Source organism: Cibotium barometz, chromosome 13, assembly GCF_041138505.1.
Source record: "Cibotium barometz isolate CiBa-2024 chromosome 13, ASM4113850v1, whole genome shotgun sequence".
NCBI classification, from domain to species: Eukaryota; Viridiplantae; Streptophyta; class Polypodiopsida; order Cyatheales; family Cibotiaceae; genus Cibotium; species Cibotium barometz.
In genome coordinates, this window is record NC_141058.1 from 53,645,799 (window position 1) to 53,661,137 (window position 15,339).

General features: G+C 39.6%; 1 protein-coding gene across 1 annotated transcript; it reads right to left on the reverse strand.

Annotated features, from left to right (window-relative positions):
• Nucleotides 1-104: 104 nt before the first annotated feature.
• On the reverse strand, nt 105-2,914 carry LOC147632844 (jasmonoyl--L-amino acid synthetase JAR6-like). The gene is made up of 4 exons (XM_086806947.1): nt 2,486-2,914; nt 2,228-2,329; nt 1,101-1,987; nt 105-934 (listed from the first exon to the last, which is right to left on the reverse strand). The coding sequence occupies exons 1-4, from the start codon at nt 2,782-2,784 to the stop codon at nt 306-308; spliced, it is 1,917 nt and encodes a 638-aa protein (XP_086663073.1). The 5' UTR covers nt 2,785-2,914; the 3' UTR covers nt 105-305.
• Nucleotides 2,915-15,339: the final 12,425 nt, after the last annotated feature.

Below are 15,339 nucleotides of genomic sequence, written 5' to 3' on the forward strand. Positions count from 1 at the left end.
ACTACTATGCATGGTCGATGGTTGAACCCTAGCTGTAATCAATACCTCAATCGGGCATTATGTTGCATATTTGAAATTTGGATTGACAACAATCCAAATGTTAGGAGAAGAGAAATCGATTGTATTTACACACAGTGAAGTACCATTTGCAATAATGTGATAATAAGGTAGTAGACATGTGCCTCGTGACCTTTTTTAGGTAGCGAATCTCCCTTTTTGTACATAGATCAAACCACAGGGAGGACCTTTGGCTAAAATTAGCCTCAAATGAGAACTAGAACTCAGAAGGTCAAGGAGGTGGTTGGCTAGTGGAAGGTGGCTGAGCTAAAAAGGGTCACGGAGGTGCTATCACGGAGAATGGAGAGGATATCGGAAGAGACAATGCAACGAGGTGTTTTATATTGCGTGATGGCCGCCCCTTTGGATAAGAAGCGATCTAGAAGCATTGAGAAGGTTCCAGGACGGACCACACAGAGCTCGAGGGCGCCAATTGTACTCATTTTGCGAGAGGTGACGTAGCCAGGCTCAACAAACGCACAGTCCATGAGGGTGGCACATTCTGCAAGCCATTGCTGAAGCTGGGTGTCTTCAAGAGCATTATCCTCTCCACGTTGTTGCTGTTGTTGTTGTTCATGTGGGTCGTGCGCACATGCCCTGTTACGGCCGCCACGCACCTCCCAGAAGATGACATAGTGTCCGGGGGCTGTCTTTTGGTCCGCGTAGCTTGTGTAGTCTACCAACTCAATGGCCCTCCCACTCACCTCTCTGAGCCGCTTGGCCGCCCGGCTCACCACCACTTTCAAGTCCTTCTCTGTGTTTTTGTCGATGTTTATGTTGAGCACCACATTCTTCCTGCACACATAGGCAAACTGTGGGCATGCATTGTAGAAGCCCGTCACCCTCAACACGTCCCCGAGGCGATACCTATAGAGTCCTGCGCAAGCAAATAGTTAATGGGTGATCAGTCAACTAATTTCAAACGTTGGCGGCCGGTTAATGCTTGATTCCCGCCCACGGCGTACCGATGCCGCAACCCAGGCATGTGATTATTTCGTCATCCACCAACGATTAATGATCAAGAAAGGAGGCGGCTTGCTTACCCCATGCGGTTGTCATGACGATCTCGTACTCTTGGCCAACTTTAACTTCAGTCAGGCCAACAGGGGAGCCCTCCTCGTACGCGGCAGTTGAAGAGGGGCCACTAATAGCTGCAACGGCAGGGACGTCGTCAATGGCGCTCATGGACTTCCTGGTGGTGCTCGATCTAGATCTGTGCAAGGGAATAAACTCGAAGAAGGCCAAGCTGGGAACAATAGTGAAAGAAACGTTGCTGGGGCGGCTTGACCTTGGGTTTACATTCACTCCAATCCAACCCTCTGTGGCAGCATAGTCAGCGCTAACCAAGGGCACCTTGGAGCCCGCATAATGCCGCAGCTTCTCCACATAGGCCTCCATCGCCCCCGTCATTATCGAAAGCACATATTTACACCGGGGCCACAGCACCTCTATCACCCCACTCCAATCTCCCACCATCAACTCTCTGCACTTCAACGAGATCACCTCTGCTAGCTTAGGATCAGGCCTTACTACATCGCCCATTGCAACCATCAGCAGTGAATTATCTGTGATTTTAGGGTTCAATTTCCCAACCCTAATGTCTTCGCAAAGGTCTTGCCACTCATTCTCCAAGGTTCTCAAAGCCTCCACTAATGTATATGCAAAAGGTGAGCTTAACACCTCCACTTCTTGACTGTACAGAAGGCCACACAGTAAATGGCAATACATTGACTGCCAGCAATCTGAGCCAAACACCACCTCGTCTGGACTGCATGGCCTCACGCCATTGCGCTTTTGCCTCAATTTAAAGGCATCACTCCTAATCATGTGCGTTGTTGCAGTCCCAGCCTTTGATCCTCCTTTTGTAGTGGAGAATTTCCCACAAAATAGGAACTCCAGTATTCGAGCTCCTGGTGCGGTTGGATACACGCTGCATATGGATTGTGTAATTAGCCACAATGAATTATTAAAAAATAAATAAAAAATTGGAGGATTGTCGAGCACATCAAAGCAATAGTGTGGAATAGGGATCCACAGGAAGGAAGAGAAAGAAAAACAGCAGAAACTGATCATACACACGCGCTATATGCAAGAGGTATCATGAGTCGAACAAGCAATTATATATACGATCTACAGGTAAGCTACTTTAATATTGCAAGTCTCAACTCACCGATCTCGGAATGCAGCAGCAATGCTAGCCACCTCCAAGGTACCAGCCTTCAAGCCTTCGTGGTAAGGAAGGTATTTCTCTCGTGCATCAGTAGTTCCGGAGCTGAACAGATCAGTGCAGTAGCTGAATCTCATTAATACATGGTAGATATAAATTCACTTTGGTATGTTTTTTTACTGATCATATGAGTGAATTAGAGAGCAATACGATCGATAAGATTAGATTTTGAATGGAATGTCAAGCTATACTCAGATAAACCTTAAGCAGATGGCATCGATGGGAGACGCCGTAAGAATGGAGGAGATTTCACCATCCACGATCCTCTGTATGTAAGGCTTCAAGTCAGCGTGAGTGACCATAGGCACACACCTTCTGAAAGTGAGGGGATCAATGTGTCCGTTGGGCAATCGGAAATTACGGAGATACTCGCAAGAAGCGTTCTCTTCCAGTATAGAATTGAGCACTGATTCTTGAACTTGAGCTGCATTCGCGGTGATTTTCTCGAATCTGACGATAGTGGGCTCAAAGCCAATATGAGGCAAGGGAAGGCCAGGCATTGTAGTGATCGAGTACGTAGTAGTGGGGCTAATTGATTGTGGTTGGAGCGTAACGGGGATTGTGGGGTGGCTAATTTTGTGTGTGTGTGTGTATGTGTGTGTATAATCGCGAGTGTTTCACATGCGATGGTTGGAATTCCCTTGCTGCTGCTTTTACAAGGCCCTGTGTTATATAATAAGCCAACACGGGAAATGTTGGACTTTATTTATTCTTCTAGTTTTCTTCATTCAGGCCTTCAACAACACCGACCACATACATATTTCTCCTAAAGGTGTGCGCTGACATTGGCTCCGGTTGAGTTCGAAGTGCCAAATGGCATCTGAGAGAAGGGACCACGTGTATTTTCCTGTGTGTTTCTCTACGTTGAACATGCGGATGGCGGCGGCCCACATATTGCGCTTTTTGTACACACACCATTCGTGGAGGAGGTGAACTACCATTCGTGGAGGAGGCCGTCGTCTCAACAAGTACCGAGTTATATTTTCTCATCAGCAACGTCATCCCTTTTTGCCCTCCACCTGGCACCACCTACCTTGAAGACCCCACCGACCTAACTGCCCTATGCGCTTTTTCTTTTCTGTTCGCTACTATTATTATGATATTAGTTTTGGGCTTGGCTGAAAATTTGAAAGTACACTACTCTCACACACACACTAGATGGTACCATCGCTTGCTTGCAGAGGGAGAAGAATTGAACCCATCACCTAGGGACTCTCAAACTCCTCTCCTTATTGCACTTGTAACGCGCGATTGTCATCTCTTCACTCATTTCGACGAAGGTGATGACTCGATCTTGATCACCTTACCTTGTTGCGTGGTGGCCTCACTCATGTTACTATCCCATGCCATAGTGGGTGTGGTGTCTGTTGTTGTTGGTTATATCGTCATCAAAAACATGGTCTTACATTCAAGAGTACTAGATACAATTATTATATTCTCGCTTTATGTATTATTACTATATAGCGAGTCGATGTGCACAGCGCATGGATTGTTGTGTGTGGTTCATTACCTAATAACATTGCTATGTCTTTCAGGGAAATCATAAGTACAAGGGACACACACAACCCCTATGTCTTTAATGGGAATTAGAAGTAAAAGGGAACACACCACCATAGATTTATAAGAAGACGCCTTCAGCACTACTTCCAAACACACGGACATGCACCACCATATATATGTAAGTAGGTATGTACTATGTGTATCTATATATTTATAAGATACCTCGGCAGAGTGCTTCCCAACAACATTAATCTCTCCTCTCTAATTTACAAGTTTATGATACCAACTTGCTGTGTGGCAGGCTGGCACTAACACGAGTATGCCATTGCATAGTGGGACATGTGATGTCGGTTTTACCATCTAAAATGATATTAGAAATCATCCATCAACATTAGACTGTGCAAAGGTTCGAGGGTTGGATCTAGAGTTACATTTACCTCGAGTAAAAGTCAAATAGAGTTACTATTTCAATGCTCCCTTTTATGTTATTTTGTTGCCTACATAAGGCCCATCAACTAATGAAGAATAATTCTCTTGCTTTATGCTTTTGCTACTCATTACCTCTTGTGTTAATATAATCTTCAATACAAGGGACAGACACCACCATATATTTATGAGATGCCTTCAACACTACTTCAAAACAAATGAGCATGCACTGCCATATATATGTATATGTAACTATATATTTATAAGATGCCTTGGCATAGTGTTGCCACCCATGGCAAGGTTTTTACATACATTACATATTTTCTCAAAAGCTTCGAGACTGCATGAAGATTATTAACATCTCCTCTCTACACTCTCAGATATGCACATTCAGGTGCTTCTCAAAAGCTTTGACTATTTAAAGATTATTAATCTCTCCTCTCTAATTTCTAAGATGACGACTCAATCTTGATTACACCAACTTGTTGTGTGGCAGGCTCTCACTAACATGAGTATCCCATGGCATACTGGGATAATTATTATATTCTCGCTTTATGTATTATTACTATATAGCGAGTCGATGTGCACAGCGCATGTATTCATGTACACGGTATGTTATGTGTGGTTCATTACCTTATAACATTGCGATGTCTTTCAAGGGAATCGGAACTACAAGGGACACACACAACCCCTATGTCTTTAATGGGAATTAGAAGTAAAGGGTGGCTGCAAGATCAGGCTGCCCAGTTTTGTCCACTCAAGCACCCTGTAAAATAGTAAAAAAAATAGGCATTTGTTAACCTTTAGTGGCTAATCTCTCCTAGTAAATGAAGGAATTTCGTTTCAAGTTCTTTTGTTGGAACATCATATTAAAAGTTAGAAATATAGTTGCATAATTTGATTAAGCATTAGATAGTCAAAAGTCCTCATTTTCTTAGGTACAAAGGCAATGTATACACCCTGTCCCAAATTTGAACTGATTCCATAAAATGCTAATATCTTTTATGTATAAACTCATATGAGATTCCCACTTTGTACCTTAGATCTTCACATAATATGGAGCTTAACTTGATTTTTCAAGAAAATTTTAAGATATTTGTCTATTTTCTTTAAATATTTCAAGGTCTTTAAAGTGTTATAATATACGCCACTTTTTGTACCCACAATAGCTACCACTTAAAATCCTCAATCTTGTAGATCAAAAGAGTGGGTAGATACTGAGACATTAGTACACTCCTCTCACACACACACTAGATGGTACCATCGCTTGCTTGCAGAGAGAGAAGAATTGAACCCATCACCTAGGGACTCTCAAACTCCTCTCCTTACTGCACTCTCCTTACTGCACTTATAATGCGCGATTGTCATCTCGTCGCTCATTTCGACGAAGGTGATGACTCGATCTTGATCACCTTACCTTGTTGCGTGGTGGCCTCACTCATGTTACTATCCCATGCCATAGTGGGTCTGGTGTCTGTTGTTGTTGGTTATATCGTCATCAAAAACATGGTCTTACATTCAAGAGTACTAGATACAATTATTATATTCTCGCTTTATGTATTATTACTATATAGCGAGTCGATGTGCATAGCGCATGGATTGTTGTGTGTGGTTCATTACCTAATAACATTGCTATGTCTTTCAGGGAAATCATAAGTACAAGGGACACACACAACCCCTATGTCTTTAATGGGAATTAGAAGTAAAAGGGAACACACCACCATAGATTTATAAGAAGACGCCTTCAGCACTACTTCCAAACACACGGACACGCACCACCATATATATGTAAGTAGGTATGTACTATGTGTATCTATATACTTATAAGATGCCTCGGCAGAGTGCTTCCCAACAACATTAATCTCTCCTCTCTAATTTACAAGTTTATGATACCAACTTGCTGTGTGGCAAGCTCGCACTAACACGAGTATGCCATTGCATAGTGGGACATGTGATGTCGGTTTTACCATCTAAAATGATATTAGAAATCATCCATCAACATTAGACTGTGCAAAGGTTCGAGGGTTGGATCTAGAGTTACATGTACCTCGAGTAAAAGTTAAATAGAGTTACTATTTCAATGCTCCCTTTTATGTTATTTTGTTGCCTACATAAGGCCCATCAACTAATGAAGAATAATTCTCTTGCTTTATGCTTTTGCTACTCATTACCTCTTGTGTTAATATAATCTTCAATACAAGGGACAGACACCACCATATATTTATGAGATGCCTTCAACACTACTTCAAAACACACGGACACGCATCGCCATATATATGTATGTGTATCTATATATTTATAAGATGCCTCGGCATAGTGTTGCCACACCCACGGCAAGGTTTTTACATACATTACATGTTTTCTCAAAAGCTTTGAGACTGCATGAAGATTATTAACATCTCCTCTCTACACTCTCAGATATGCACATTTGGGTGCTTCTCAAAAGCTTTGACTATTTTAAGATTATTAATCTCTCCTCTCTAATTTCTAAAATGACGACTCAATCTTGATTACACCAACTTGTTGTGTGGCAGGCTCTCACTAACATGAGTATCCCATGTCACACTGGGACAATTATTATAATCTTGCTTTATGTATTATTACTATATAGCGAGTCGATGTGCATAGCGCATGGATTCATGAATGTACACGGTATGTTATGTGTGGTTCATTACCTAATAACATTGCGATGTCTTTCAGGGGAATCGAAAGTACAAGGGACACACACAACCCCTATGTCTTTAATGGGAATTAGAAGTAAAAGCGACACACACCACCATAGATTTATAAGACGCCTTGACAAACACACAGACACGCACCACCATATATATGTAAGTAGGTATGTACTACGTGTATCTATATATTTATAAGATGCCTTGGTAGAGTGCTTCCCCCAGCCATGAGGTTTTTACACACATTGCATCCTTTCTCTAAATCTTCGAGACTACTCGAAGATTATTAACCTCTCCTCTCTACACTCTCAGATATGCTCATTCGAGTGCTTCTCGAATGCTTTGACTATTCGAAGATTATTAATCTCTCCTCTCTAATTTCAAGTTGACGATACCAACTTGTTGTGCGGCAGGCTGGCACTAACACGAGTATGCCATGTCATAGTGGGACATGTGATGTCGGTTTTACCATCTAAAATGATATTAGAAATAACAAATAATCATCCATCAGCATTAGACCGTGTAAAGGTTCGAAGGTTGGATCTAGAGTTACATTTACCTCCGAGTAAAAGTCAAATAGAGTTACTATTTCAATGCTCGCTTTTATGTTATTTTATTGCCTACATAAGGCACATTCAAGTGGTAGTACACCACTTCCTAGTGGTTGAAAAGTGGTGTACTACCACTGACAAGTGTTGATACACCTGAAAAAAAGTGATAGTAAGAAGATGCTTCCAAGTTAGAACCATGTAGTGAAATTTGACGATGATTCTTAAGTATACAACTTTTCAGTGGTAGAAAAGTGGTATACTACCTCTAAAACAAGTGCTAGTAAGAAGATGCTTCCAAGTTAAGATCATGCTGGCACTAACACGAGTATGCCATGTCATAGTGGGACATGTGATGTCGGTTTTACCATCTAAAATGATATTAGAAATAACAAATAATCATCCATCAGCATTAGACCGTGTAAAGGTTCGAAGGTTGGATCTAGAGTTACATTTACCTCCGAGTAAAAGTCAAATAGAGTTACTATTTCAATGCTCGCTTTTATGTTATTTTATTGCCTACATAAGGCACATTCGAGTGGTAGTACACCACTTCTTAGTGGTTGAAAAGTGGTGTACTACCACTGACAAGTGTTGATACACCTCAAAAAAAAGTGCTAGTAAGAAGATGCTTCCAAGTTAGAACCATGTAGTGAAATTTGACAATGATTCTTAAGTATACCATTTTTCAGTGGTAGAAAAGTGGTATACTACCTCTAAAACAAGTGCTAGTAAGAAGATGCTTCCAAGTTAAGATCATGCAGTGAATGATGATGCTTCTTAAGTATACCATTTTTGTGGTAGTTTATCACTTTTCAGTGGTAGAAAAGTGGTATACTACCTCTATAACAAGTGCTAGCAAGAAGATGCTTCTATGCCAAAAACCATAGTGTATGATGATGCATAGAGAGGTTACATGTGGTGTATGATGAAGCATAGACTAAAACTTAGAGGTTACACCAATCACATAAAGATTTCACTGGTAGTTTACCACTTTTCAGTGGTAGAAAAGTGGTACACTACCTCTAAAACAACATATACTACTAAGAAGATTCTTATATGTCAAAAACCATGTAGTGTATGATGATGCGTAGAGAGATTACATGTGGTGTATGATGATGCATAGAGAGATTACATGTGGTGTATGATGAAGCATAGACTCAAATGTAGAGGTTACCCCAATCACATATAGATTTCAGTGGTATGCCAAAATATTACATATTGAATACAAAGTGTAAAAAAGATCTTCTTTAATATCAAATAAGTATACGTTGTCACTCATCTTTCGCTTCCATCTCCAACTTCTGTGTAGAAATCAAAAACTAGTCTTGAAAGATTGTCCTCACGATTGTTGATAGGAAATTTTCTAGTATAATTGAGGTAATCATGATTTACTTCCCATCCACACAACCATGGAAACAATGTTTTCGTAAGATAATATGGGTCCTCTTCCTCATCATGTGGATCAAAGGAAGGTGGACATATACAATTGTCCCACTAATTCCGCAAATTTTTAAAGCAGTAATCATCTACCAACAATGTCCTTGATGAGGCATATTCAGGGAATTGTTGCGTGCCAAACTATGGAAAAGTTCTTAAAAACAATAGGCTTATCAGACATATCCTTTGGATCTTGTGCGATTTCTCCAAAACTTCTCCACCTCTCACATTCCTTGTCATAATAGATGGCCCTGAAGTAATAGTGTCCCATGTTCCACACTTTTGGCCAACGTGATTGGAAGATAAGCTTAATGTTGTGATATGCACAACTACTTCAAATCCTAATATCTTCCAGTTGCCTGCAGACATCCCAAAGAAACTGTTCCACATCTTCTTGAAGAAAGCACCACAGTCGATTGTTGAGTCTCTTAATCAAGATTTGTGGGGTGATGCCAGAGGCTATGGACTATATGGTCTATAAAACCGCTTTACGATCAATCCATTCAGGTCTAGGACAACCAGCTTCTTGATCTTAACATAATTGGGTACAACAGTTATCCATTCAGGGTCATCCGATGATAGCTCCTCAAAGACTATAACCTCAGCAGGTCCATGAGGCTCCTCAGTAGGCTCAATAGGCTCATCATGTGTAACCTCCTTAGTTGGTTCTTCAACTACTACGACATTGCACTTCAGATCTAACACCAACAAAGATATCCAAAGATATCGTTTAAATTAAACACACATATTAAAACATAGTATTTAAATTAAACAAGCATATTAAAACATCACTACCATTAAGGCTGCCAATTTTCAACTTCGTAATCTCTTCAACTTTCATCTTCTCGTCATACCACTTCGGTATCAATATGTTTTCATTATCTCTCTCATCGCTAGCACTTTCAGATACAGTAATCTCTTCAATAGCTCCAGAAAAAAAACACTCTTATATAATATATTGGCAATAACTTAAAAAAACTCTTACAGCACATTCCATCAACAAGAAAAATGATGTTTCATTATCATTAAAGAATTACAACACATTACATAGCTTTTTAGCCTGGACTATAAGCAAGGCTATTTAGCACTTTCTAGGTTACAAGAAAGCTAAACAAGTTTCTTGTGGCACTTTGGTTTGGGGAGTTTACATTTAGGTGGTTGCTTTTGAGTTTTTTTCCCCAGCAGATGTGGGCTCTTTGTTCTTTTTACCTGTAGATAGAGACTCTTGATCGTTGGCAACCTTCATTTTCTTCTTGGGTGTCACATACTCCTTGAGGCTCACATCTTTGCTTTTCTTCTTCCTAGTGGCAACTCCGGCGTGGACTGAATCTATTACTCCTTCTGCAACAACATCCAGGTCTAGGGTATCTGAAAACTCTTTGCTCTTTTCTATTGCTAAATCAATTGGCACTTCCATAGCTGACGATTCTTTCTTCTTTTATATGGCAGAATCAGCTGGCACATTCATAGCATCAAAGTCAATATTAGGTAATTTGGGAAAAATCTCACATTTTGGGAATCAATTACTCCGTATAGTTTTGGACATATCTTAAACATACTAACTCCAAATTTGTCGGAGATCATAGATTTAGATTCTACTCTTCAAGATCTTTCCGATGATATGTCACATGAGGGGGTTTTGACAAACTTTTGGACAAGTTCACCATGCTCCCATTTTTCAAATGGGAATGGAATTTTTCCCAAATTATCTAATATGGTGTTATCACTGAATTTGTTCAGCTCTCTAGGTGAATGAACTAGAACTTTTAAATTTTTCTCCTTATGCTAGCTCTATTCATGTATTATATAGTTGTTTTTGCAAACCATTCTTCTCCAAGCCACTGTGGCACATGTTATCATTCTCGAGCTTGCACGATGACCCAGCTTGGGAGTGTGCTGCAAAAAGAGGCAATTTAATAAAGGTCAAAATAAGTTAAATGATGATTCAAAGAGAATTAATTAGGACATTTCACATAGAATATTAACCTGTACCATCAATAAGGAGATGCTTCCATAGGTCAAAATAAGTTAAATGATGATTCAAAGAGAGTTAATTAGAAGGACATTTCACATAGAATATTAACCTGTACCATCATAAGGAGATGCTTCCATACGAATTTCCTCTCCTTCTACATGGAAAATTTAAAGGTTATCAAAATGAACATTAAACAAACTTGATATGATGATGGATGCCAACATCTAGTACCTGTGCCATTATGGTCATCTACTTGTGTAGCTCCACGTGTTACTAACTTCACAACATCATTGAATGTTTTCTCAAATTCAGGTGACAAAAACTTCTTGGCAGATTTACAAGCCATTGAAAAGCAAAGTGGATGGTATGGGTGTCGACATGGCAACAACATCCTGTATGATAAAAATGCCGCACGCAACACATTCATCCAGGCTAATATGATTTCTAGAGACAACGCTTTTTTCCTCATCCATGAAAGGCACAACCGCTGGCCTAGTCTTCTAGAATAGAATTGCCCGAGAACCTATTTATCTACTAGCATAGGGCTTTCACTAAATCTGTTGGAAAGCTACCAGACTAATTGGGTCCACCCGTCCGTAGGATGGTGCCATCAGGGCATTCCATCCTCCCACTTTCCATCCTACTCACGCGTCAATTTTGTTTTCTAATTAATTCTACCACACTGTTTGACATAAATAAACATGCTCCTTAATTAAGGCCCTTTTCACAAGGTTTGTTAAAACAACCTTTTTCCACAGTATAATAATGCCAAAAATAAGATTTATAGAAAAGTTTTATACATGAATCAATTCCATACAAGTCAAACCGGCTCTCTTATTCTTTTCCTTTATACTGTCGATGATCTAGAATTTAGCCTTCCAGCCTCTACATGCTAGGCAAAACCCTACGAGACCATACACCTCATCGTCGACCACTGGCAACGACTCAAGCCGGCCTGTCGCCCTCTCAAGCTCCGTCACTCGATCCTCCCGCCTCTTAGAGGGATGTCTACGCACTAGGGTGGGCTTATTCACCGCACTAGCCTAGGCCCTCAGAACTAGATAGCATCATAATCTCTCACCTCAAATGGAATGGAATACCTTGGGATGAGGGATACCTTGGGCCACTCCCGGGCTTTTCTAACAATGCCGCCCGGCTACAGAAGCACGAAACGGAGTTAGCATCGAAGCCAGGGAAAAACTTGCACTCTTTCTCTTAAAGATAATAATTTCAATACAATTCATTGAATACAACATCACTTCAAATCGTAGCTTCATACAATTTTATTTCATTATTTTAAAAGAAAAAAATACACATTTATTAACACTAACATTTAAAAAAACTCTTCTTTAAAAGATAACCAAGTAACTTGGCCACCATTTCCTTGAGGAGCTTGTAATGGGAGGGTTGGGGCCACATTAGGAGCATCTTCTCTAATCTCATTGTTGTGCGCTTCTCCCGAAGAAATATTTTGGCATTTCCAGGATGGTGCCATCTTGAACGTCGCCTTGTAGGGCTCGTTGTTGCAGTCGAAATTCTCTAGTCAGATCTCAATTTCGAGATCGTTTGCTCACCGTCGTATGAGCAAAAGACCATAGCGCATGAACCCTCTCTAAGGTCAAAACCTCTTGCTAGGTGCTACTGTAAGTCTCTTCACACACCGGGGGGCGGGGGGGGAAGAGTTAAGGACATTGTCTTCTAACAAGGGGGGAGTATATGCTCCACGCAGAATTTTGTGCTGCCCATGGAGCACCCCAGGGGTTTATATAGCTGTGGGGTACAGGAGTGGGCATTGCGCAAGGCACAGTCGAAAGGACGGTGTGCGGCTGTACCTTATCTAGTCAGAGGCAGCATGGGTGTCCACATAGCGGTGCGAGTGGACCACACAGTGGGCAGCCGACCTTTGGTTCTTTTGCAGCCATCGTACAGGCACCCTGGTAAGTGTGTACAGTCCCTTTTTTGGGGCGAGGTCTCCAAATTTTGGGAGCGGACCTCGATTTGCGTGTCGGACCGCCCGAGGGGACGAATTTTTTTTTGTCTCGGATTCACCTTGGTTGTTGGGATGCAGACCGTTCATCAATCGGATGCCCAGTCGTGCATTTATTAAGGTTTAAAGGTCATCGCTTTTTAAAGATCGTCGCTTTTTAACTAAAAATAACCAAAATTTACGTATAAGCTTGATCCGGTGTCCGTTTTGGATGCTGTAAAATCCTATATTAGGATAAAATCACATGCAGATTGCAAATTTGGGCTTGGAATTTTAAGATTCTAAGTAGAAATGCCTCATTTAATAAAATCATTGATTTTTATACCATAAAAACTCATAATTTCATCTATTACATGGACATTTCTTTATTAGTGAAGATGGGTATGTTACAGAAATAAAATAAAAACATGAGATAGAATAGACATCACCTTCAACACACTATTGGGTGCAATCTTTGTCCCCCAAGAAGTGTCGGCATACTCCCACTTCTTGGGTATTTATGTCTTTATTCACAAAAATAGCCCACATGCCAAAAATAGTTGCATGCTCTTGCATGGGCTTGCCCTTTACATAAAATAGGAGTTTCTTTTATTAAAAGCATAAATAAATCCTTCCTATCAAAATCACTAAGGAAAAATACATATAAACCCCCAAAGGGTGGATTCATGTGTAACCAAATTGCTAGGTTCATGCCCACATATATATAGTAAACATGAGCGGCTAACAAAGTACAAAAATATCTTGTAGTAAATACGACGACCAAAATACCAAAATTATTAGTTATCTTGCAAAATCCAAAATACTGAAAGGAAAACCTTCCCGATAATTGCTCACTCCAAATCACTGTCATCATGTCCTAGCCATACCGGCTTACAAGAACAAATCTCGTCAATCTCACCAACCTACAGGTTGTCCATGCAAACACATTACACAACAACACATAAGCATTAAATCTAACACTCAGTTTCAACCTTCCTTAAATTCATATGTCCTACACATGGAATATTCATAATCACACAAGTGCCATGCTACGAACATAGTGGTAATTAGGCATCCCCAATTATCCACAGAAGGACGAATATACAAACCGTAACATGTCTCCTGTCTGGAATAGTAACCATCCTCAATTGCATTATATCAACTTGCATATGTTTGAAATTAAGATTGGATGAGGTCACGATAGACATGAAAAAACCATTGGGAAAAACTTAATTAACACATAATGCATATATGCAATGAACCAATGAAATGAACATATATGAAACGAGTCTAAGTGTCCCATACAACATAGGTGCATTCCACAAACACACATAAGATGGTAAAAGATAGAACACATAAATGTGTCTATTGTAAGTATATGAAATAAATTTGATGTCCCATACCACTAGATTAACTCCACATATCACTCCTTCAGAATAGAAGTTTGAGACGTAGAGGTGAGTGCCCTCTGAAACTTAAATTCCAATACAAATTTTCTTTATCTTAAATTGATTTAAGTAAATTTAAAATTTTAATTGAAATATTAATAATTAATAGCTCAAGTAGGAAAAATATTTAAAGTATGCATGCTAAACTCTATTCTTACTTAAGAAATGAATTAGAGGCTAATGAATTTCTTTACAAAATTTTATGGCAAAAGTATAGATGGGATCTAAATATTTATTTAGTTTTCCCAATTTGATCTAATCTTAATGTTGAATGTATGGTTTGGTAGGGTTTACTATTTAAGGTCTTAAGGTCTTTAGATAGTAGAAATGAAATCAACACATACCTCCATCGTGGATAGTGTATTGGTGATGATACCCTCACTTGAGATTTTTGTCATCAATTCAGTGAGAGTATGTAAGAACTTTTTCTTCTTTTTCTCGTGCCGCCGACAATCTTTAGCAGAATGTCCTATTTTATGAAATCTGTAGCATGTAAAGATAGACTTCTTGAACTTGTTGTTTTATAATGGAGCTACAATTGTTATCATTACCTTTTTTTAGTTCTTTTTTTACTGCTTTTGCTCAATCATTTAAAAAGTTTCTTTAACACCATATTGGGGAATATGGGAATTTCCCACAAGTTTGGGACATGTGGTCAAAACTTTGGATTTTCCATAACTTGAACATCATTAATCCAAATGAGTGGTTTATGGCTCTTTAGATCCCATTTTTCAAGCACTTTCCAATGATAGGTCACATGATAGGGCTTTGAGAAACTTACAAACATGTTATCCATGTCCCCCTTTTTTAGTATTCAAAAATGGGAATTGGGAGATTCCCAAATTCTCTAATATGGTGTTCTTTTGGAATTTCTATCAAAGTTTCTGTTCTGTATATAACAACTCGCGCAAGTCGAGTCAATTTTTTCTTGAATTGTGGAGTGTTGTGATAAATCTGCCATAACTGAAACTAAAGAAATAACAAATATTTATGATGAGAAGAATGGTAGAGAATACATTTCTCATTATTATAGTGTGGTTGCAATTATCTGAAAAAAGAAATTTAACACTCGAAAGACAT